At 36.7% G+C, this 21,969-nt stretch overlaps 1 protein-coding gene across 7 annotated transcripts; it reads right to left on the bottom strand.

Moving 5' to 3' along the window:
- Window positions 1–1,361: 1,361 nt before the first annotated feature.
- Cpsf6 (cleavage and polyadenylation specificity factor subunit 6) lies at window positions 1,362–21,090 on the bottom strand. 7 transcript variants are annotated; one of them, XM_019044022.2, is made up of 14 exons: window positions 20,931–21,090; window positions 19,473–19,697; window positions 17,546–17,773; window positions 15,252–15,612; window positions 13,446–13,504; window positions 12,664–12,802; window positions 11,426–11,554; window positions 10,870–11,045; window positions 10,267–10,414; window positions 9,485–9,776; window positions 8,963–9,049; window positions 7,752–7,835; window positions 6,013–6,081; window positions 1,362–1,671 (listed from the first exon to the last, which is right to left on the bottom strand). In XM_019044022.2, the coding sequence occupies exons 1-14, from the start codon at window positions 21,006–21,008 to the stop codon at window positions 1,491–1,493; spliced, it is 2,256 nt and encodes a 751-aa protein (XP_018899567.1). In that variant the 5' UTR covers window positions 21,009–21,090; the 3' UTR covers window positions 1,362–1,490. The 7 variants fall into 7 exon arrangements, with proteins under 7 accessions (XP_018899567.1, XP_072158676.1, XP_018899568.1 ...); XM_072302575.1 differs by having other exon boundaries at window positions 1,362–1,668; XM_019044023.2 differs by having other exon boundaries at window positions 12,664–12,799.
- Between the last annotated feature and the right edge of the window lie 879 nt (window positions 21,091–21,969).

Below are 21,969 nucleotides of genomic sequence, written 5' to 3'. Positions count from 1 at the left end.
TTAGAGACATCAAGCATCAAAAACTCGGCAGACATATCAAAATTAGAAGTACCAATAATCCATTAACACAGATGCACTTTACGTTATTAACTAACTATGCATGAACACTGTTCAAATTTCATCAATGAAAAATGATAGATTTTGGCCCTCATTATGATGAACTCCGAGCTCAATTGTTGAGGTGATATCAATGAAATGAAACTGTACAAAAATGTGGTGTAAAGTTGACACTTTATCAAAGATTCTAAAGATGACAAAGAAAAGTTCAAGACTTCAAGATAGAATTTCTTTAAAGCTGAGTCTATTTCATGAAAATAAAGTCTTCAAGAGTAATATGATGCAGACAAAGCAGAGCAACTGCTTGGTCCGGCAGTGATATCCTGTATTAACTACAATACAAGGTTCCCTGTACAATATTAAATGTTGCATAAAAATTTATTTCGATACAATTAAAGGTTTCTGTTCTGAGATAACCTGTTCAACTCACAGCTTAAACAGAGTCAAGTGTTGAGACTTGCGCAAATGAGCCTACCTTGCTGGAGTAACTTAAACGTGATAATGTACAGACAAATTTATAATTGGAAAATAATTCTTACTGTCAAGTTCGGAATATCCATGGAAGTCGAGGACTTTCAAAATTTGGTTTAAATTTGAAAGGCTCGAAAAGTTAGAAAAATTTGACTCATAAGGTAGATATAGGGGAAACAAAGGCCCAATATGAAAAGAATGAGGACCGGGCTTATAGCAATTACGCTTAAAATTCTGAGAAACACAACTATATTTAATTGAAGTTTTAAACTACAAAAGGCTGGGAAGAAATATGATAGGAAAATTAAAACACATACAAAATCATTCATTTGAGGTCACTTCGAAAGAAAACATAAACTCCAATCCAATTCTGCGGGATTTTCTATAGAGTTTCTTTTCTTCAGAAAATTTAAACCGCTTTGAACTTGAAATGACTTGTGTAACAGACTTTACACGCATTAAAATACCAGTGAAGATAAATGTTAATTCAATAGTTTGCTCAAGTAAAACTTACATCTGTGAGCACGTTAACCTTTTGGACAAGGAGTGAATTATTGAGAAAGTCAAAAACGATATAAACCATGAGAGGGTTGAAGACGGAACAGAAATATACAAACATAAATTGAAGAAGGGGGACGCATTTGTCTCAAATCGATAATGACGATAAAAGGCTGTCTCATACCATGGATTTATATTCTTATTATGTCGGGTTATGCCATAAACAACAGCAGAACTAATTTAAAAAGATGTCAAGACAGGCTAAAACTTAAAACCTGACAAATAGAAGCAGGAGTCCTAATTCATGCAAGAAACATCAAGATGAATAAACATAATGAATGAATAATTAAATTTTTAATTCCTTAATATCCAACAATTAGCACTACTTTCTTAAATCTACAAAACGGTTGGATAGAGCAGAATACGGAGATATAGCAGCAAACGACATGCCAAACGCCTTGTCATTAATGTCTGGAGCTGTGGTGCGTGGATTCAGACCGTTCTTCTCTCCTTTCCCTCTCTCTTTCACGGTCGCGCTCTGGATCTCTTCTTGAAGATTCTCGTTCCCGTTCTCTTTCCCTGTCACGATCACGGTCCCTTGTGTCACGTTCTCGTTCGCGATAACGATCATCGTAATAAGACCTGCTGAGTATACAAAGAAAAAGAAAACACTAATACAGATACTTTCCTCTATCTAAAAACTGACAAAGCAACAAATCATTTGAAATGATAAAAGGGTGTCATAAATGAAGGAACTGAATACATTGATAAAAATTAAGATTAAAATCGACTAGGTAAAGAAAAGCTGCTTTGAAAGTAAGGTGAAACAAGGTTCAATGCACAGATCTAAATTTTAGTTCTAATTTCTCATTTTTTACTCAAATCTCGTTTCTAAAGCTAAAAAATAGTATATCTCTAAAGAATTACTATACTTTCAGTTGATTTCTTCATCTGTGACATCCTTTGATAAAATTATGCACCAATTCACTTTAAGGCCTAAAAAGAGGAAAATTTTAAAAGTTTTAAAGTCAATATCCACTTCTAGCTGCATATCGTCGTTTGGATTCATAAAATGAAAAACCCGACATTTTTTTGGTTGGGAATATTTCATCGTTTCATCAAACGAAAAATTCACGATTAAATTAAAAGTTCGATCAATTTAAAAAAAGAAAGTTTAAAGCTGAGAAAAAGATGTTGACTCTTGCTATCTTTGCGAAAGATATTCAAAGGCTGTTCACAAACACAGGCGGAATAGGCAAAGACTTGGAATTGAAATCCAAGCAAAACAATGCATTTCATTTTAACTAATTCTATACACGATTCGAGTGATAGTCTATCCTGTTTAAATTAATTCTTAAGATTGTTTATACATTAAGGTTGGATAGGAGGACACTACTTAAAAATTCCAAATTAAGTTCTACAAAGATAGAATATTTCAATCAAGAAATATCAAGATTGATCATAAAATGAATCAATACGAAAACTTTCCCGGTTACTTTGGGAAAATACACAGATGAAAGAAATAAGATAATATAGAATAAACAACAATGATAACTGCAAAGAATTGTGTCTAACAAAGCAAATTTGGGCCCAAATATTTTGCAATTGCCTCCAAATTGCGCAAATTCAGGTAACTTCACATTTCAATTAAACAACAAATAAAGTAAATTATGATGAACTTGCGCTATCTGCTGATTCAGTTTTATTTACAGCAACTTTAAAAAGTTACAAACATCTTTATCCTTTAGAAGCAGGTTAACATTAGAAAGTATGAAAGAGAGAGGATTTTTTCCCCATATTGAAGTAATAAGAGCTCTTTAAGTTTTGAAATTTGAAATGGCATAAGAAAAGTTATGAAAAATCCGTTTTTGATTTTTCAGCTTCATTTTGAAAGCAGTTTTAGATAACTTACATTGATTTGTTTCAATTTTTCACTTAGAGAAGAGACAATTCTATACAGTCATACACCAGACATCAAACTGAAGGAGTAAACTGTTTACTTTTCAAAGGCCCAAGGGCCAAAATTTGAATCAGAGAGAACGAAAACACACCGACTCGAAAAAATGAAAAGAATCAAGACATATACAAAACTGCACAGTAGATGAAGAAGTTGGTCTGAGAAAAATATTTTTAGTGCAGAAAGACAAGTACTTAAGGACACTTTAAAAGTCCGAGTTATGACGAATGCGCTAACTTCAATGACCTGTATACAAATTGACTATCTTCAATGAGAATTGAGCATTTTCAAGTTACCGAGTTGGTGTGTTTTCGTTCTCTCTGATTCATTTGTGACTTCTGAAAGACGTGATTAATCCAGAAAACACAGGCTTATTTAGGCATTTTTGATGGTGTTGAAGAGTATAAGAGGAAATAATTGAGAACATATAGCAGACTCTCGATGTGCAGAGGAAAAGAAAAAGGAAAATTGAAAGAAATGTTTGAGGCAAAAAGGCCATCAACCAGATGGAGAGATATTGAAGATGCCTTTTTGTATAAGTGTATTTGGGAATAAATTCTCTTGGGCATGAGGCAGAATCAGACGATGAGTAATTAAAAACATACCTGCCAACCTACTTTTATGTATTACTTAAATCATCATAGCACCTTACGTTCCATTAAAAAATTTATAAAACTAGTGAGATCAATGTTCGTGAGTAAATATTTCTAAATCACATAATTCTCATGGATAATGGTCACTAGGTTTGGGGCCATCTCTGAATTACTTAACGCTGAATTAGCAGTTTTCTGATATTATCCTACTCTCTTTCACTCACTTCAAAAATCATGTGATGCCCCCCTCTCCCCTGCCGCCCATCAAAACTCAGAAAATTGTTGATGCATTGAATTCATCAAACAGACTGCATAATGTGTACATGCATACTCATGAAATCAATGTAAAAGAGGCACGTAGAGAGCATATCAACTAAATAATAAAAAAGGAACATGTTTTCACTGGCGTTCCCTATGCGATGTTTGTCATAGCAACTGAACGTTTTGATTGAAAAATACTTTGACCATCAGGATCCGTAAAAAAAAAGTCCATTCTAAAAATTTCTTCTGTTGCAAAAGTCCCTGCAGCGTTATGAAATTTAGAGATTAAGGATGGCCCCTTTGCTTGGAGAAGATTTGCATGAGCACAAAATTAAAATTCGATAATGAAACTATGATTAGGAAAACTTGGTTATTGATAATTTTTCAAGAGCCCAAGCATGGCCGCTCCAAAACTGGCACATTTTAATTAGAATTTTATCCTTACTCCTCTGCTAACTCAAGGCTTAAAAATTAAAAACATAATTTCTTTTACTCAGTGACCTGCTTCGTGCATTGGTACTTCTCTTGTACTCTTCAATGGATTTTTCATGTTTGCAATCGAATAAATGACGGAATTTCCATCACTGAGCGAATTAAAAAGATTAAGGTTTTGTGCAAACATAAAAGTCACGTGAGTGGACTAAGACAAAGTTAAAGAAAAAAAAGAAAGGAAAAAAGAGAAAAAAAAAGAAAAGAAAAAATAGTCTAGACACAAAATTAAAGACGAATTCCAAAAAAAAGTCACAAATTTGTTACAAGTGTTTCTTTCTCTAAATTTCACTTTGGAGGGAAAAAAAATTTAAAAAAAAAAAACTTCTTGACATAGCAGTTAAACGTGGAACTGAGAAATCAGAAGAAGAAACATCCCGATACAAACCGAATTTCCCAACTGAAATTCATAGTCGGCGTTCTTTAGGAAATGCAAGATACACTAAATTGTGTTGCACCATGTAAATACCACACTCCTTTACAATCAGAACTTTGAAGGTTTAAATGCCCTTACTTCTCTGAAGTTCTTCGCGACATGGGTGGAAATTACAGCATTGTGAGATTTGCATATAATAAGATAAATGGGGCTCCACAATATTAAATATATTTCAGCCTGATGGAGCGGATCTTTTCCAAATATCAAGGGGACAATAAAAGGAGCGACTTTCTAGGGAAGCAGCTACTTTTATACTGATTATTATTAATTTTTTTTACTCCCTGTTTTTTTTTTCTAGAATGTTAGATTTATATTAAAGTGAGGTTCCAAATTTTGAACAGATAAAAAATATTCATTTTAAGTAATTGGCATACGACTACATATCAAAATTATAGCGCTCGACATAAGCGCAGACGGCACATGATTTAGACCTAACGCGAGATTATGCACATGGTCAAAGCATAGTTCAAGCCTTGGTTTAGACAGAGAAACTCTGAAAAGATTGACAAAACGATCTGAGAAATCATTACTTGCTGGATTTTACTTAGGGCATTTTACTTTGTCAAGTTAAATACATACTTGAAAAACTAAATGAATGAAATCGAACTGTTTAGGAAAGATTAGGATGAGAAATGTTTAACCGCATTGAAGTTTCTGCTAACTCTCTTGAAATGTAAAATTGTAACTACTGAATATTTAGCGTAAAGATGTGACAAAAAATAAAATTCTTACTAGCCAAGAAACAAAGTCAGATAATTTTTACTAGCGTCAAGAAACTTAAAATTCTTTTCAAAATTCTAAACATTAGCAAAGAATCAGCTGTGCATGACCTTCGATTTTTTAAAGAACACAGCTATTGCACAAAAAATCAGACAAAGTAGTTTTACAGGCAAAACAGATCTACAGTACCTTCACAATCCGATGTGAAAGAAAGCTCATCCATTCATAAGAAACCAAAGTAACGACCATGACAGTATGTACGATTAAAGCTATAAATGATACGGATTTTTCCTTTGGAAGGATTTCCTCTCAAGGGCCCTAATTGCACAAGCTGTGTTTTACTTCATTTGACAGGATCTAATGCCACCGTCATTTGAGACAGGAACAAGTTGAAGTGTATTCATTGCCATTATGACAGATGATTCACTCACTTTGAGTAATTATTCAGATTAAGCAATCAATTGTAATGAACAGATGGGCAGTAGATGAAAAGAAGAAAAGATTATGAAGTAAAATAATAATATCCTTACGATTGGCTCTTAACATTCTCTGAAGTTTCCAATGCTGCCCTAGATGAAATTATGTTTGATCCCCCTGTTCTAAAACATTAAAATAGGGCAAAAGCAGGATTATACTAACCATACGCTAAGTTTAGTTGACAATAGTTATTTACAAATTAGCAAGTTTCCAAACAAAAGCGAATTTACTCTGTTCTGTTTTAGAAATTAAGTTCCATTTGAACCAGAATGAAACATATGAATGGACAAAAATAGTCATTATTTTACAAAGGGAGCATCACACTTCTTCAAACTTATCTACACTTTGATACATCAGTGTGAAATGAAAGAGAAAATTATTCAAATATCATCTTTCATTAATAAAAATTTCAACTCACATTATGCCCCTACTGTTAAAGACAGATAACACATTTCAAACATCATGACTGAATGATTTGATCATGGTAGTTATCAAGGACTACTTACACAGTTCACAAAATAAATGAGGGACTGAATGAGGTTCTTCTACCCCCAGTGCCTTGCATTGATAATTATTTAAAATTAAAGACGTTCAATTTACATTTTAGTTTCATTTAAAAACACAAGAAACCTGAGTAGGAGGATTAGGATAGTTCAAAAAGAAGTTGGTGATGCAATCAAAATATCTTTGATACAGTTGTGACGTTGATTTTCATTTGGTTATAAAAAGCCTAGTTCTAATATCCGAACTTCCGCTAACGTAAGGACTGGAGGACATTTTCAAACTCCAAAATTCTGAGAAAGCTGCATGAGTTGTTAAATAACAGTAAGCACGCCAAAAAGTAACAGCGAAAAATTAAAAAAATAAAAACATTTTCCCCACGAGAACCAACTAAATGGCTTCAGGATTAATTACTACAAAGTCAGCTTCCTCAAAGAAATTGATACCATTATAAAAAAAAAAAAAATATCACAAAGAATCGCCTAGAGACCAAAAGACGAACTCCTCAGCCACCAATCTTATGGCTAGGAATCTAAAAATTCATTATAATCAATTTTCAAACCTTGGAAGGCAGTTGAGAACAATTGATTATATGACTAACAATGACTAACTTCACTTTGAAAGCAAGGAAAAGTCTACGAAAAGTATACAACAGACCAATTCTGACATGAAATTCATGATGAGAGGATACTTGATTAGGAAAGCTTCTTTGTTATCAAGCAAGAAAATTTCTAGTTGTACACCAGAAAATTGTCTCTAGCTATAATTTATCTCATTCTTTCAATCAAATATAATAATATTACGTCTCTAATGTACTGAATTTTTTTGTATCATCTTAGGATACACAATGAGAAATGCACTGTTGTGGATTCTCAACATCTCATCAGAACTAGAAAAATACATGCGTTCAAATTAATCTTTGGTAATTTAGAGAAGTGCACGTCCAGGATGCACAAATAGGCACTGGCTCTGATGTGCAAACCGGTTATCCAAAATGCGGCTTAGGATATCAGTCAAAAGTGACAATTCTACCACATTTGTTTTCCGTCACCCAATCTTGCCCACTATTAGGATTAGTACGAAAATGCAGCGGCATGACGCGCAATGGTTCGGTTATTTCATTTACGAACATTCAAGTAGTGGGTTCAAGTTGAGAAAACTGGTTCTTAGCTAAAAACACCGCATACCGCTCCAAACAGTGAAGGATGAGTGGCAACAGGCCAGATAACATCCATAACTTCTGGAGGGGACAGAGAAAATGTTGCAACAGTTAAAAAGCTTGATTTAGTACCTTGATTTGGAGCTCACAACAACTGGTGCCTCAACAGGGTCGACAGGTGACTTAACTGCCCGAGATCTTGCTGCCCGCGAAGAACTAAACACAATGCAATCAAATGAGTTAAAATTCGCAAGAAACTACAAGCAGGCGCAAACTGTGCGATAAGGGAACCTCTTTGTTCCACTAAAATATAGGAAAAAACATGTAGACGGACAGGAATAACGATTTGGGGGATAAAATAAGGGCAGATCTCAATTAGTAAATTGTGAATGAATTGACGGTACTCGGATACAGACCAAAGCCTTGTAATACTGTTGCATAGAATCAATTTTAAAATAGAAAAATTCATTGAGTTATGTTATTTGTATCAGTCATATAGCATCTACTGTTGCAGATAAATGCAGGTTTGTTAGAAATTGAATTATCTTTAAGTGTTTGAATAACACATGATAACTATTTTTTCTACTGTTTTTTGAAAATATTCCCCCTTGTGATGATGCTCCTTCCTCCACCTCCCATACTTCAACTTCTGGTGATCCATAAATTAAGAATTTTGGACAGGAATAGGGCTGATGGTAGCAAGATTTGAGAGAGGAAGGAGCAAATTCAAAATTACGAAACAGCCCTTCATGGAAAATAAATGTAATATATATTCTTTCTTCAAAAACTTCCTTTCGTTCTTTGTTATTTGAAATGACTCATTGCCTTCTCATTCAAAAGCATTTTTCACTTTTAAAACATAGAATCAATTATCTTGGAGCAATGATTAGTGGAAATGAAAAATTGGAGGGCAAGATAGGGATTTGAGCACAACAGATACAAAATTTTTAATGATTGAAGATGTCACAACACCTTCCTCCTCAAAAGAAAACAAACATAGCATGCTACAAGATAGGCCAATGGAAAAACAAGACAAGAGAGAAAACTCAACTTCATTTCATAACAGGCAAGATATGTGTAGGTCATGCAGACAGCTTTGCAATTCTTAATTTTGGACTCAATGGAGCTTGTAATAAAAGGGTGATAAATAGTATATCATCAACAAGTTTCGAATTTTTTTTCTCCAAGTGCTGCTAATCCATTTCATTTGAATTGAGTCAGTCAATAATAATGTCAATTAATCGTTTCAAAAGCAAAAAAGATTGTAAAAAAATGAAAGAAATTCAAAGAGTGGAAAACTTCAAGTTAGCTGGGTAACGCAATTAAAGAATAAAACAACAGACCTGTCTTCTCGGCTCCTTTCCCTATACTCGCGTTCACGATCCCGGTCACGACTCCTGGATCTGTCGCGATACAGCTCAGCGTAGTACCTGTGGAGGAAAGGAAATCGTATGATAAGAACAGTTGAGTATGACAGGACAATTGCACAGACACTAGTGGATACTTGTTTTCAAAGTTATACTTTTAATACCGATAAATCATTTTCAGTCCAGAAGGAATTGGAAAAAGTTACTAAGGACAAAACTTCTTCCATTACTTGACTAAGTTAATTAGACACAGAATACTCAAGTTCACAAAAACTGCTGCTGACTGCAATTTTCAATTTGAAAGAAATGATACAATTACAATTTAGCAGATAAAGTTTTAAGTGGGTACAAAAAGCTTGCTCTTCATCAGAATTAGAGCTTATTTCAGGTTCAATAAATTATTGCAGACAATAATTGTGTTGAACAAAAGGGAAGGATGCTCATCGGTTTTTCAGGACTAATAATGACATCAAGATGAAAGTTAACAAGAAAAATTACCTTTCTTTCTCTCGTTCCCTTTCTCTATCTCGATCTCTATCTCGACTTCTGTCTCTATAGTCGCGTTCCCTGGAACGTGATCTGTCTCTGCGAGATCTTTTGTGGGAGCGGTCTCTATCTCGAGACCTGGACCGGTCTCTCCGTGATGCCCCATAGCTTTTACTTTCAACACCGTGCAGCGTATCTTGCAGAGAACTTATTAAAATCTTGCATCGGTCATCGCTTGATACCTTTGACTGCTTAATTAAGGAAATAGCTGTCACTAGAGTTTCGATAGCACTGGCATAGTCACCTGCGAACAAGATTATTCATTTTAGACAAAAAATGTACAATAAGAAGCAAATTAGAGACCAATTTGTCATTTTTGATGACAAACATATTCTGCATAAACTGCGAGCTCTCTTTGGAGGCGATGTACACCCAAAAATCGTCAATTCTTTTGGGATGCAGATTTTTTGATGACGCTCTACAAAAAGAGATTATTGTAAGTATTAGCCTTTAAACTTAAGAAATTTTTCACGAAGCTGCATTTGTTAATTTTCAGAGCTGCATAATTCAATGCAAAGGCTATGAATGTGCTATTTTGAGCAAATGAGCAGGGAAATATTGTCATTTAAGATTAGGTCTTTTGACGAATCTACTTTTTCTTCCTGCTTCAAAGGGAAAAAACAGATTTTAGGTTAAGATTTCATCAAAGAAACTCAAAAGCTGAATTTTCATGGGACAAAAAAAAGTAATTGACACGACATTTTGAGGGGCAGGATTTTAACAGATGTAAATACCTGCAGCTGCATCAGTGACAGCTCTTGTTATCGCGGAACTTGAAACAGTTCGGTTCCGTCCCATAATTTCTTCAAACTCAGCTTCACTAATAGGTGGTGGACCATCTGGAGTCCTGTGATCAGTTGGTGGAGGTGCTCCATAAGGAGGCTGAAAAAAAAAAATTCATCAAACTAGGGTATTAAGGGGGGGGGAACTAGAACAAAACTAAGTATAAAAATAAACACACATCGTTTCACTAAGTCCATTCCACGGATGCTTGATTGGAAAGGTGAAAACTAATTTGGCACACTATGGCTGGACAAACTGCAGGCTGATTATTAAAAGTTTAAACGTTAAGACGACAAAATATCATTAGACAACTATGTTGAGAAAATTATGTCTTATCTTGTATCTATGTAGCTCAGTAATCTGGCTGCAAATCAAACTCTTGAAACTTGCACACTAAAATTTAAATGAATGCAGGGGTGAAAAAGCTATTCAACCTCACACCACCCTTCAGTAATTGTTCTCGCTAACGAAACCAAAAATCCTCAATCGCACAGCTCTTTTAAGAACAAATATCAAGATCTAAGAAGAATGAAGGAAAGTTTGCGACTTCATACCCTAGAGTTCGGAACCAAGCCATGTCCATATCCATGAGGAGGTGGGCCTCCAGGCTGACTATGAGGAGGAGGTCCTTGCTGCTGTGGAAAGAATGCTGGATTGACATGTGGTGCAGGCGGCTGAGATGGTGGACCATTGTGTGGGTGCGTTGGTGGTACTCCATGAACAGGTGGACCTAAAATGTTAGGATAAGTTCATGGACTGAGGATCACAAGTACTCAGGATTCTTAACTTTTGTAAATTAACGAGGTGTCTATTGTTTACTGTTCATATCTTTAATGTTCTGTTATTTGTGATTTAAATATAAAATTCTTCTTTTGAAGTTACTTCAGTTTTTACGGTTTATTTTCCTTGAGGAAGGTTATGCTATTGGGCTTGGCACATTGAAAATAGTAAAAAAAATAAATTGGTGTGAAAAGCAAAGACAAAAATTTTTGCCCTCTGCAGCTAAGCCCTTTTAGGACTGGGAATTCGGATATTCCTAGGTGTTCCTAGGTGTCCATGGATTCTCAAAAAGATGAAAAAAAAGAGGTACTGATGAAAAGCTGAACTTACCACCCATTTGGTTGGGAGGCATCGGGCCTCGAGGACCATGAGGACCCTGTCCAGGTGGGGGACCTTGAGGTGGACCTTGCTGATGTGGAGGGTAACCCCCTGGGCCCTGCATTTGATGAGGAGGCATACCTATTACAAACAGATAATTATGATTACTTCCAGGTAATAATAATGGTAAACGTTTGAACTTTCTGCTGCCAATACGCAGTAGGGTCTCAAAGCTTTTTAACATGAATGACTTCCCTGTGCGAATAGCCTTGATAAAAAAATCCTTTCTATGGTTTTAAATGTCCTCATCTTTAATAAAAACAAATGTGATAAGAAAATAAACACAAGTTTATAAAAATCATAAATGTAAATCTAATTATGTGATTAAATTTCTCATTTGTAATGTAAGAATCAAAATGCTACAGCGTTGCAACTTTGCTCAAAGTCTGAACACACAGGGTTTACATAGTTCCTCCATTTTTTGATTTCCTACTTTTCTATGACTTTCTTTGCTTTTCTTCGTCTCTGAAATTTTCGAACTTTTTCCTTAATTTTCAATCGAAACCTCCTATATTTTTTCTTTTGATTACACTGATTTTTGCCAACTATAGACAAAATCTTTACTTCCACTAATTAAAGCAATAGGCACTCTGAGTGACACCGACTGATTTGCTGAGCTGACGCACAACTAGCGAATTCTATGATTTTTCCCAGGAATTCACTGACTTTCCAGACCGCCAGAAACCCTGATCATAGCTTCTGGTTCCACCTCTGGACAGCGGAGCTTATGACTTTGCACTTTTGCCAAGCTAAAACAAACTTTCAGAGTTTTTTTTTTCTCATCTCCTCTCTCCATGTGTGGTGAAAAGATCTTTATGATGGGGAACACTACTATGTCAAAAGACCCAAAAATACTTCCCTTCGATTGTAAAAATTCTGAATAGTTATTTTCTTGCTTCATAGCATAACGATGGCTAAAGTACAAGACCTCAAGTATCTGCTTGCTATGTTGTAGACTTCCAGTCATCCTTCATTTTTTGCTTAGAATACTGATCAAAGTAATTTCTTGAAAACTTCCTGAATTTTTCTAGGTAGAAAATTGACTTTTTCCTCTTTGAAAAAATAAACTAGAGATGAGATTTTGCAACACCGTAGTGGAGATACGTCGTTTTTGCACTTAGGCCATTGATATCTTCAAACCCTACTTGATTACAAACTAATAAGAAAGATTACAATGAAAAAATATTTACCAGGTGGTCTGTTCCAATCAGGCCTGGGTCCTCCAGGATGTGGACCTCCGGGTGGACCTTGCTGAGGCCCTCCAGGAGGACCCTGCGGCATGGGAGGTCCACGAGGTGGTCCTTGTCCAGGCATCATTTGGAACTGCTGCTGAAACCGAGGGACAAACTGCATAAGTAAATCATGAAAGTTTTGTATTTTATGCAACTAAAATACATTCTTTGGTTGAAATATTACAGGTTTCCTAAATTTTCCACTTTCATAGTGGATTGATCATGTTTGTGCATAAAATTTCAGTTCATCTTTTTATTTTAAGAATAATCTTGGAAAAGTTCATACAAAAAAGTCCAATGGTATTTTCCATTTTTAAAAAAGAAATTACAGCAGAATTTTTATAATGATGCAATTGACATATGCATTTCCTTATCCATTGTCAATATAAGCTGAGGGAGGAGAGCGATAGCTTCAGGTTTTTTAAAGTTAATTTTGCAATGAGCTTCCACCAAAATACATTCATTGTTCCTTATTCCATCAACAGGCCATAAGAAGAGAGACGTATTATATAAGCACAAAAATACAATATTTCTTCCTTAAAATTTCAAATGAAAGACGTTGTGTTGAAACTCCCTTTTGATTCACAAATGAGAGAATAATTGCATCTTTTGCGTAAGTACATCAATTCACACTTTCCGCTCTTAAAAAAAACTGAAATCAAATTAATATTAAGACATCACTGACCATCCACTTCAGACTATTAAAATAGGAAAATTTAGAGTAAATCTTTCAGCCTTACCATTCCTGGGGGTCCAGGAGGTCGTTGTTGCGGAGGTGGGCCACCAGGCCTAGGAGGCCCTGTTGACAAACAAGAAAGAACACAAACAATTAGCACAATGGCAATCTATTTGTGATTAAAACAAAGTAGCAGTCATTAACAGTGAAAATTCAAACCAATCACTTTGCAATCATCTTGCATGTATTTTGAACTTTGGCTTAGTTGAAAAGAGAGAGTTGAGTAAAAAAATACTGAGTTTAAAAAGCTTTTCAGCGATTTACTGAATATTCTAAGAAGTAAAATGAAACATTGATGGTAAAATTAAAATATCTTAACTCTAATCAGAAGTATTTCAACACTTCTCCTCTCACTTTCCTTTTCTTACTTTTTTTGTTTTAAGAAAGAGAACCGATTGTTATTCTTACAAAAAGTTTCCAAGAACCATTTTAAAAATTTCATTTATAACTATCCTTTCTTTTTTGATTTACCACTAATTTAAGTAAAGCCGACAAGAATCAGAGAAAAACTTTTTTGTGTTCCTCTACAAATCATTGGCAATATGAATGATGAGAAAGAATCTTTGATCAGATACTAAATTTTTCCGACTTCCTCTGACTCCTGATGTTAAGCGATTGGATAGCATTTAGCAAAAGAGAACCAACAGGGTTACTGTTTTCAAAATGGAGCAACTTCTTTCTTGCTTCGTAAAATACTACAAGTATGTAAAACAATAGAAACACATTCTATTGTTTTACCTACTTGTAGTACTTGTAGCAAACGTTTCCTTTAAAATGGAAACTTCTAGGTAGAAAAACAAAACTTCTTTACTAGTCCAGGCATTTTTTAAAATAAATATAAATACACAATTTTTGGAATGCTGAAATTGTGTTGGTTCCACTTTGCAAAATGCAATCAAATTATTTCTCTCAGTGCCTGCTACCTGGGAATTTGAATGGGGTTGTTAGATGCTCTTTCAGTTCAATGTGGTGTAAAGACATACTCTCAGTAACATGAAATTATGCTGAATTATCATAAATGAGTTGAATGAAAGACTGCTTTGAGACAGAAAAAGTTTAAAATTAAGGAGCTGCCCCTTCTAGCCGCTTTGCGATAGCCACCCTCTCCCAACAGAGTGTAGACTCCAGAGATGGAGAGGAATAAGTCGAAAGCACAAGAAATCTGTAAGAAAACAATAGGAAATGAGGAATGGAGAAGCAGGGAAGGGAGAAGACATAGAAGAGGCAACTCCGGTTGATTGGCGAGCGGTTAAATGGAGGGTTCGAAATGAATTTTGGAGAAGAAAAGGAAGGATAGGCATCACCCCTCACACTAGGCTTGATTTTTTACAGAGGAGCAGATCACATTAAAGGTACAAAAAAAAAAAAAAAAAAAAAAAAAAAAAAAAAAAAAAAAACACTTAGGCTTAAAAATCCAAGAAATCTCAAGCTGAATGCTGAGAAGCAGCTTAAACAGAAATTGGTCAAAAATTAAACAAGCATCAAACTAGTGACAGTGATATTTTGTTATTTAAAATTTAAACTGTTCCCAAAATAATCTAAAATCTCATCAAATATGAATGGATGAATACTCCACAAGCAAGCAAAAATTTAGTTTTGAGAAATTAGTTCTAAGACATTGCTTCTAGATTTATTCAATAGAAGAGAACAACTCTTACGAGAAGATAATAAATTAAAACTATAAGTTGAAAAGAATCAACAGCTTTGAAGTGTTGATTTATCAGTTCAATTGAACAAGAGAAATATTTAGCTTTAAGAATTAGCAGCCTGAGATTCTTTCCAATTAAAAGTAATAAAATCAAACACAAACCAGAGAAATCACGCATGAACCCACCATTTTGGGGTACCTGCGGACCATTCCACTGCTGCTGATTCGGAACCTGCGGAGGGAATTGGTGACCCTGCGGGGGTCCTCCTGGCTGTCCTTGCATATGGGGTGGTCCAGGCATTCGAGGTCCTTGATTTCCATGATGAGGCATCTGGTTCATGCCAGGGGGTGGCATTCTGTGCCCTTGCGGTCCTTGAGGTCGCATTCCTTGAGGTGGACCCTGCATCATCATGCCACGAGGGCCATGTTGACCTAGATGCTGCATGTTCATTCCTGGGTGGGGTCCTCTTTGTTGATTTTGTTGCTGTTGAGGGGGTGGCCGTGTTTTGGATTGAGCTTCGAACTGTGGAAAAAGAAAATTCAGATGAAAAAATTTTACTGCAGACTTCGGCGAGGCAATTTTACAAAGAATTACAAGGAAGCAAAAGGCATGAATGAGCCCTCAGTGTCGTGAGAGATTTCGAGGCCGTTAATAAAATACATAATGCTCTGGACAGGGGTGTAGGGAGTTCTTCGCCTTCATATTTTTGGAGGCAGCCTCTGCATTTGTTGAGGTTGCCTTCACATTCTTGTCCACATGAGACTTGCGTGCTTCACTGTTTCCTTCGCATAAAAGAGTACGCTTCACTGTTACCTGGCATAAAAGAGCCTATTTAACTATTTCCTTTGCATAAGAGAGCACTTTACACAGTTGCCTTTGCAAAAAGCTTGGCACTTAACTGGTTCATGCTTTCTGCTTCAACATTTATTTTCCCTTACCAGCAGGTCGATTGTTGAATCGTTATCGAATGATTCTGATCAATAACTCCCTATCTTCACAATGCTATATATCGATCAAGGTCATTCGATAACGATTCAACAATCGACCCGCAGGTGCCTTCACATTAGCTCCACAATCGGCCGATCAAGCTTTTTCTGCACCCCTGACTCTGAAGAGAAAGAAACTTTGGGAGAAGGCCATTACCAAATGACTGAATACATCAAGTAGAGGTGTCATCAGATAAGTTGACCATTGTTTACTTTCAGTTTGCAAGCACAGATGACGAATTTAGGCCTCTGCACAAAGCGGCGTTCGCTACTATCCACCTTGAAAACATCCGTCTCATGATCGTATCGTAAAAAAACTACTAATCAGTTATGATCGCAACTTTTACAATTTTCCCCTGACATAAACGTAATTTTCATCATTTTCCCTGACGTTTTAAAATTCCCTGACATTTCCCAGTTTTCCGCGACCATGGTAACCCTGTACCTATGTGACGCGAAAACGTTTGCAAACCAAAAGTTAACAATGGTCAACTTATCTGCGAGCCAATTATTAAAATTGATTGACAAAGAAGACACGAGGGATACAGTGGGATCCTAATGGTGGAAGCCGGTCGTTGTAATGGACAAAGGAAGTAGGTATTAGACTAACTAACAGCAACCCACAAGAAACCCTATAGTTCGTCTATCATTTTCTCTCTTTAGTCTACAGGAATCACCTATTTTAATCAATAGAATCGCTCCATAATCTTTATGTCTTCTTTGTCTAACGCTTTGTCTATCAATTTCAATCATCAGTCTGCTGAAGAGACCTATATCAAAGGCATTCCCTACACGAAAGATTGGACCTGATTGGCGCGTACCCCTTGAAGGGTGTTAATGTTCAGCCGTATAAAAGCAAATTAATTCCTTGAAAAAGCAATAAATTATCACACAAAATAAGTTTCAGAATGGTCACACTTCTCATGTGAACATTAATGAGAATGCAGTCTACTATTGATTATCCAATTATTGTAATAATCAATGCCAACTCGACCAGTTGGTTCAAAACTGGCCCAGCATAGCACTTAAGGCTCACAGCCGTCCTGGGTGTCTACTAAAACAAGCTGGCCAATAATCAGTACTTTTACAGTGCTTTTTCAGTGCATTCCCAAGAAATTAAGTACCTCCTCTACAGGAAAATTCAGTGCTTTTTCACTACCTACCTCCAATTGATGAAAATCGAAAAATTCCAAAAATTTAAATTTCTCGCCCAAGTTGCGACAAAAATGACAAAAAATGAAAAAAATCCCGGACCTTCTGCGGGATTTCCGCACATTTCCAGTACTTCCGGACCGCCCTTGAAATATCAGTACTATTCCTGAACTTTCCGGAAATTCCAGACTTGTAGACACCTTGCACTTACTTCAACTCAAACGGCTGAACCTTTTATCAGTTGCTTACTTTGCAATAAGATATCTTGTCTATCATAATTATTTACTTGAAGATAATTTTAAGGGATGGAAACTAACCTGGGCTAAAGCTTGTTTAGTAGCGTATGTGACAACTGGATTTTGACCATGTAACTCCTTCTTCGGAAGACGCTCCATACACATGCGTATGCTTTGTTCTGAGCCAAGGGAAACCAAGCAAAATCCTTTGGATTGTCCATTTGCTCTATTTTCAAAAAATTTGACTTCAAGAAAATCATTGATGCCTACTGCCACAATTGAATCAATGATATTTTGATCTGTTGTCCACTGAAAAAGATGTAAACAGAACCATAATAAAAATAGGGCTGTGCGAGTACTCGAATTTCGAGTCGAGTCGAGCCGAGTGTCGAGTACTCGACTCGGCTCGAAAGTGAGGTTAGGTTCGAGCGAGTACTCGAACTCGGCTCGAGTGTCAACAAGACGAGTTTTTTCGAGTATTTCGAGTTTTTTTGAGCCGGAAACGCCGAAAGAGTCCAACTTCCAAATATTTCAATCATACATAAGCTATTGTAAGTTTTGCCATCATTTTACGATTGAATAACATCAGAGTCTCGTCGGCAAATTTCTACCATCCGCAGCGCCAACACGCTACCGCCCGGCGATTTCCTACCGCCCGCGGTTTGTAACTACACGGAGTCATATGTGCGCATTTATGCGCGCGACAAATTTCAACCTGCGGCGACGACCGCCGCTTGGAAAACTAAAAGTGAGCACATGTTTTGGACCTTTTGCGCGCCAGAAAAACGGTGTAGCGGCGGCAGAAAAAAGGTGCTGCGGCTACTAAAATATGGATCGCGCGATTCCAAAAAACGTCGCGGCGACAACTGCCGCCAGCGACACGGCGACACGAATCGCGTGCATAAATGTGCTCTAAAGCCTGCCAAGTTTGGTCCTCTTTTCAAATTAAACCGCGGGAAGTTATTTTAACGCGTTACTGCCGAACATTTTATGAGTCTTGTTTGGAATTATTTGTTGTAGAAAATAGATTAAATCACGTTTTAAAACTCGAAATTACTCGAACTCGACTTGAGCTTGACTCGGCTTGAGGGTCATTTTCAAAGCTCGAAAAAGCTCGAACTCGGCTCGACTTAGTGAAAAAATACTCGAACTCGGCTCGAATCCAAAAAACCAGGCTCGCACAGCCCTAAATAAAAACACTACTGAACACTTCTATGTCATTCAACTTTGAGGGTTCCAAGTTCCATCCAATTTTGGTGTACATTGGTGAAAATATATAAGAAAATTTGACTTCTGCTCAATGCTGTACACAGAATCACCAAACTTTTCGTTCCTGTGAATTCTCTCATTTTTCCAGGTTGCTGTAAAGTCATAGATTTTCCAGGCTTGCCAAACTGCTGGAACCCTTGGTAAAGCAGAAACGCTAGATAGAGAATATCAGTCTTCGTTATAAAAATTTCAGTATTCGTAGGGCTCATAGTATTATCCAGTTCCTCAATTACTGGATTTGGACACAGGAACATTGGACAACAGGACACAGGTAAACTGAATTTAGTATTAAAGCCTTTGAGACAGCCTCCCATACATTTAGATTTTGAAAGTTATATCTGAAATTTACAATTGACAGGGATTTCTTCATAAATTTCCTGTTATTTATGGTTTTATTGTGCTTTCTCAATCACTGGCGAAATTGGAAATAACTTTAAGAATAAGGCAAAAACAAGTTTCATGATATTTCATCAAAGTTGGAGAATGTTAGGTTAAATCAATCGGTTGATTGGTATGAAATGATCTAATTCTGTAGAGATGCCTGAAATTGACAATCTTGTCCAAATTAGTTAAATATCTATCTGCTCATTTGCTCGCTTAAGCAGTACTTGTTGTAAGTTAAGGTTTAGGTCAGAGAAAAAGGGAACTAGATTCAGAGTGATAAACATCAAAAATTACAAGGCTACGAAAAGGAACAGAGAGGAAAAAAGAAGGGATAGGAAAATATATGTAAAATTACCCAAGTCAGATTTCCAACATAAACTTGATGCCGCCTTTGTTGTCCACCATGAGATACTTGCTGGTTATTATGTGGTCCATTGTTGAACTGAGGACCTCCATGGTTTGTGCTAACATCGTTGTTCGTGATTATGGGGGCTCCAGGCGGACCTCCAGAATTATTTTCAACACCTGAGGCTGGAGCTGCTATCACATCATCATATAAGTCTACTTCGGCGTTGTATTCCTGGGAAAGAGAATAAAAATGAATCAAAACAAAGTTAAAAAGACCAATACTAACGTAAAAAGGGGTTTTCTTTCTTTCTTTTTCCTTAGTCCCTAGCGGGCAGCGATTAGGTATGAATTTAGGTTAAAAATGAGAGAAGACAATTGAATATAGAGGGAGGCTTAAAACTTTCTGCACCGTTGAATTTGTCATAACCTTTTACCCTTACCTTACCTTCAGGAAGTGGAGGTGACCATCGAAACTAAGTTTCCAAAAAGAAATAAGTCTTTGCTTTTACCAACCAATAACAATTAATCTCATTGGCTGTTATGGAACATTTCCTTACAGGATCAGGTATGAGACGCATTTCATGCTGTTAATGTGGAAATGAGTGCATACAGCTGCAAAACTTTGCCTTGCATCAAGTACAATCCACTACTTACTTTAGCTGCAGTTCAAGCGTGGAAGGCAGTTCAAGGCAGCCAATTGGATGGTTAGAAGAAAATATGTAACTTCCAATACATAAGGAACAATAGGGCTTACCACATTCAGATCAATTCGACACTGAAGTTATTGTGTTGTGTTGAGGGGTTTGAAGCTAAAAATTAGCAGCATTGAAAATAATTCTCTTTCAAGTTCTACAGCGTAGAGGACTCCCTCTCTGAGATTTACTTAAAACAAGGCAATATTTCGTAGCAAGTGTGATGCCATTTTCATAATTGCTTCCGAAAATATCATGATTGTGATCACTGATAGCTACCTATGAGTAGTGCGCAGACAATTTGATAAGAACATGCTCTTAGACGCAAACTTGGACGAGGCAATGTCTAATCACAGTGCCATTTCAAATCCATATATATAGGGCTGACTGCTGGTCTAGTAAGATGAAATCAGAGGTTCAGAATAATTGACAAGTGGCTTCTTTTAGATATGAGACTGCAGAAGGCCCAACAATAATGTAACTTCAGGCAAAGAACTGAAGAAGCCTAAAAGAGAGTTGACATTTACAATGATCTAGCCATGGAAAGTTGAAGCCCATAAGTTTGAATATAATCTGCAAAGCCAAAACCGTAAATATACTGTAGAAGTATCGACAAACCATTGATGGTTATTCCAGCCGGCGAGCGGATTTCCGATTTGTGGAAAACGACGCTCTGGCCCGGCGGGTCATGGTGTGAAACGGGCCATGGCGGACACGGCGTCCAACCGCGAGTCCCAATTCTAACGCAAAATAGAATAAGTAAATGTACTTACGCCTTGCCCAAAGTCTTGTCCCTCTAGGTCGTCAGCATACAAATCAATATTGTCGACGTCTCCCATTTTCAACACCATACCATAATTCAGAACGAAACTTAATTTTCGTTCTCAACCCAGTGCACGAACATTGAGATTACGACAAAAGAAAAGAAAAAAGATGGAAGATGGAGGTGGGGATGGTGTATGGTGATTGGTTGTTGGTCGGCCGCCATTGGCTGTGCCGAAATTACGTCACTGAATCAAATGTTGATGAGGCGCTTGAAGAGGGAAAATTGATTTTCTATGCAATCTGCAAGACTGCGAGCTACACTGCTACAATGCTACATTTTGACAAAATACACGTTGACACAACGGTGTTTGGCATTTTTCTTAAAAATAATTTCCAATTTTTAAACGATGGTTATTCAAGAGGAAAGTCAGACTCGTTTCAAGATTGAATGATTAAATATTCATGACGTCAGTGAATCAAGTAAGTGCTCCCGTTTCTGTGCTTGTCTGGTGCTAGTTATGGCTCTATTTCTATTTTACGGTAAAAGTCAATCGCAAAAAAACGCAACACATTTTCCAAACGCTGAAACACTCATTTCACAGCTACAGTATGAAATTCTGAGAGAAATACATAAATTTCTCTCCAGTTGATCACTAGGAGAACAAAACTGCCCCCCCCCCCCCTCCAGTCTTTGCCCAACTAAGTATGTTACTCAAGGCCGGATTATAAGGGGGTGGCCACATGGGACGCGGCCTATGGCGGGAAATTTAGGGGGTGGCAAATTTTGCGATTTTTTTTTAGTGAAGGTCTAAAGCAAATCGGATTCAGAAAAAAATACAAACGAGAAAAGGCGACAAAATCTCTCAATTCCTGATAGTACAGTAATTTCGCATTGCATCAAACACAGTGCGTTCAGCACCGCTCGACGTGAAACGTAAAGCGCCTTCAAGACTTTAGGAATACTTCACACATTGCGTCAAAAACAGTGCGGTCAGCAGCGGTCGACTAGCGGTCGACGTGAAACGCATAGCGCCTACGAGACTGTGG

This window comes from Bemisia tabaci, chromosome 7, assembly GCF_918797505.1.
Source record: "Bemisia tabaci chromosome 7, PGI_BMITA_v3".
Taxonomy (NCBI): Eukaryota; Metazoa; Arthropoda; class Insecta; order Hemiptera; family Aleyrodidae; genus Bemisia; species Bemisia tabaci.
This window is presented reverse-complemented; position numbering and strand designations above follow the sequence as displayed.

Coding starts and splice junctions, on each gene's coding strand:
- Cpsf6 (XM_019044022.2), bottom strand. CDS start 21,008: ATGGTGTTGAAAATGGGAGACGTCGACAATATTGATTTGTATGCTGAC. Junction 17,774..19,472: donor ATGTTGGAAATCTGACTTGG/GTAATTTTACAT, acceptor CATCTTTTTCAG/TGGACAACAGATCAAAATAT. Junction 1,672..6,012: donor GAGAATGTTAAGAGCCAATC/GTAAGGATATTA, acceptor TTGTATACTCAG/CAGGTCTTATTACGATGATC.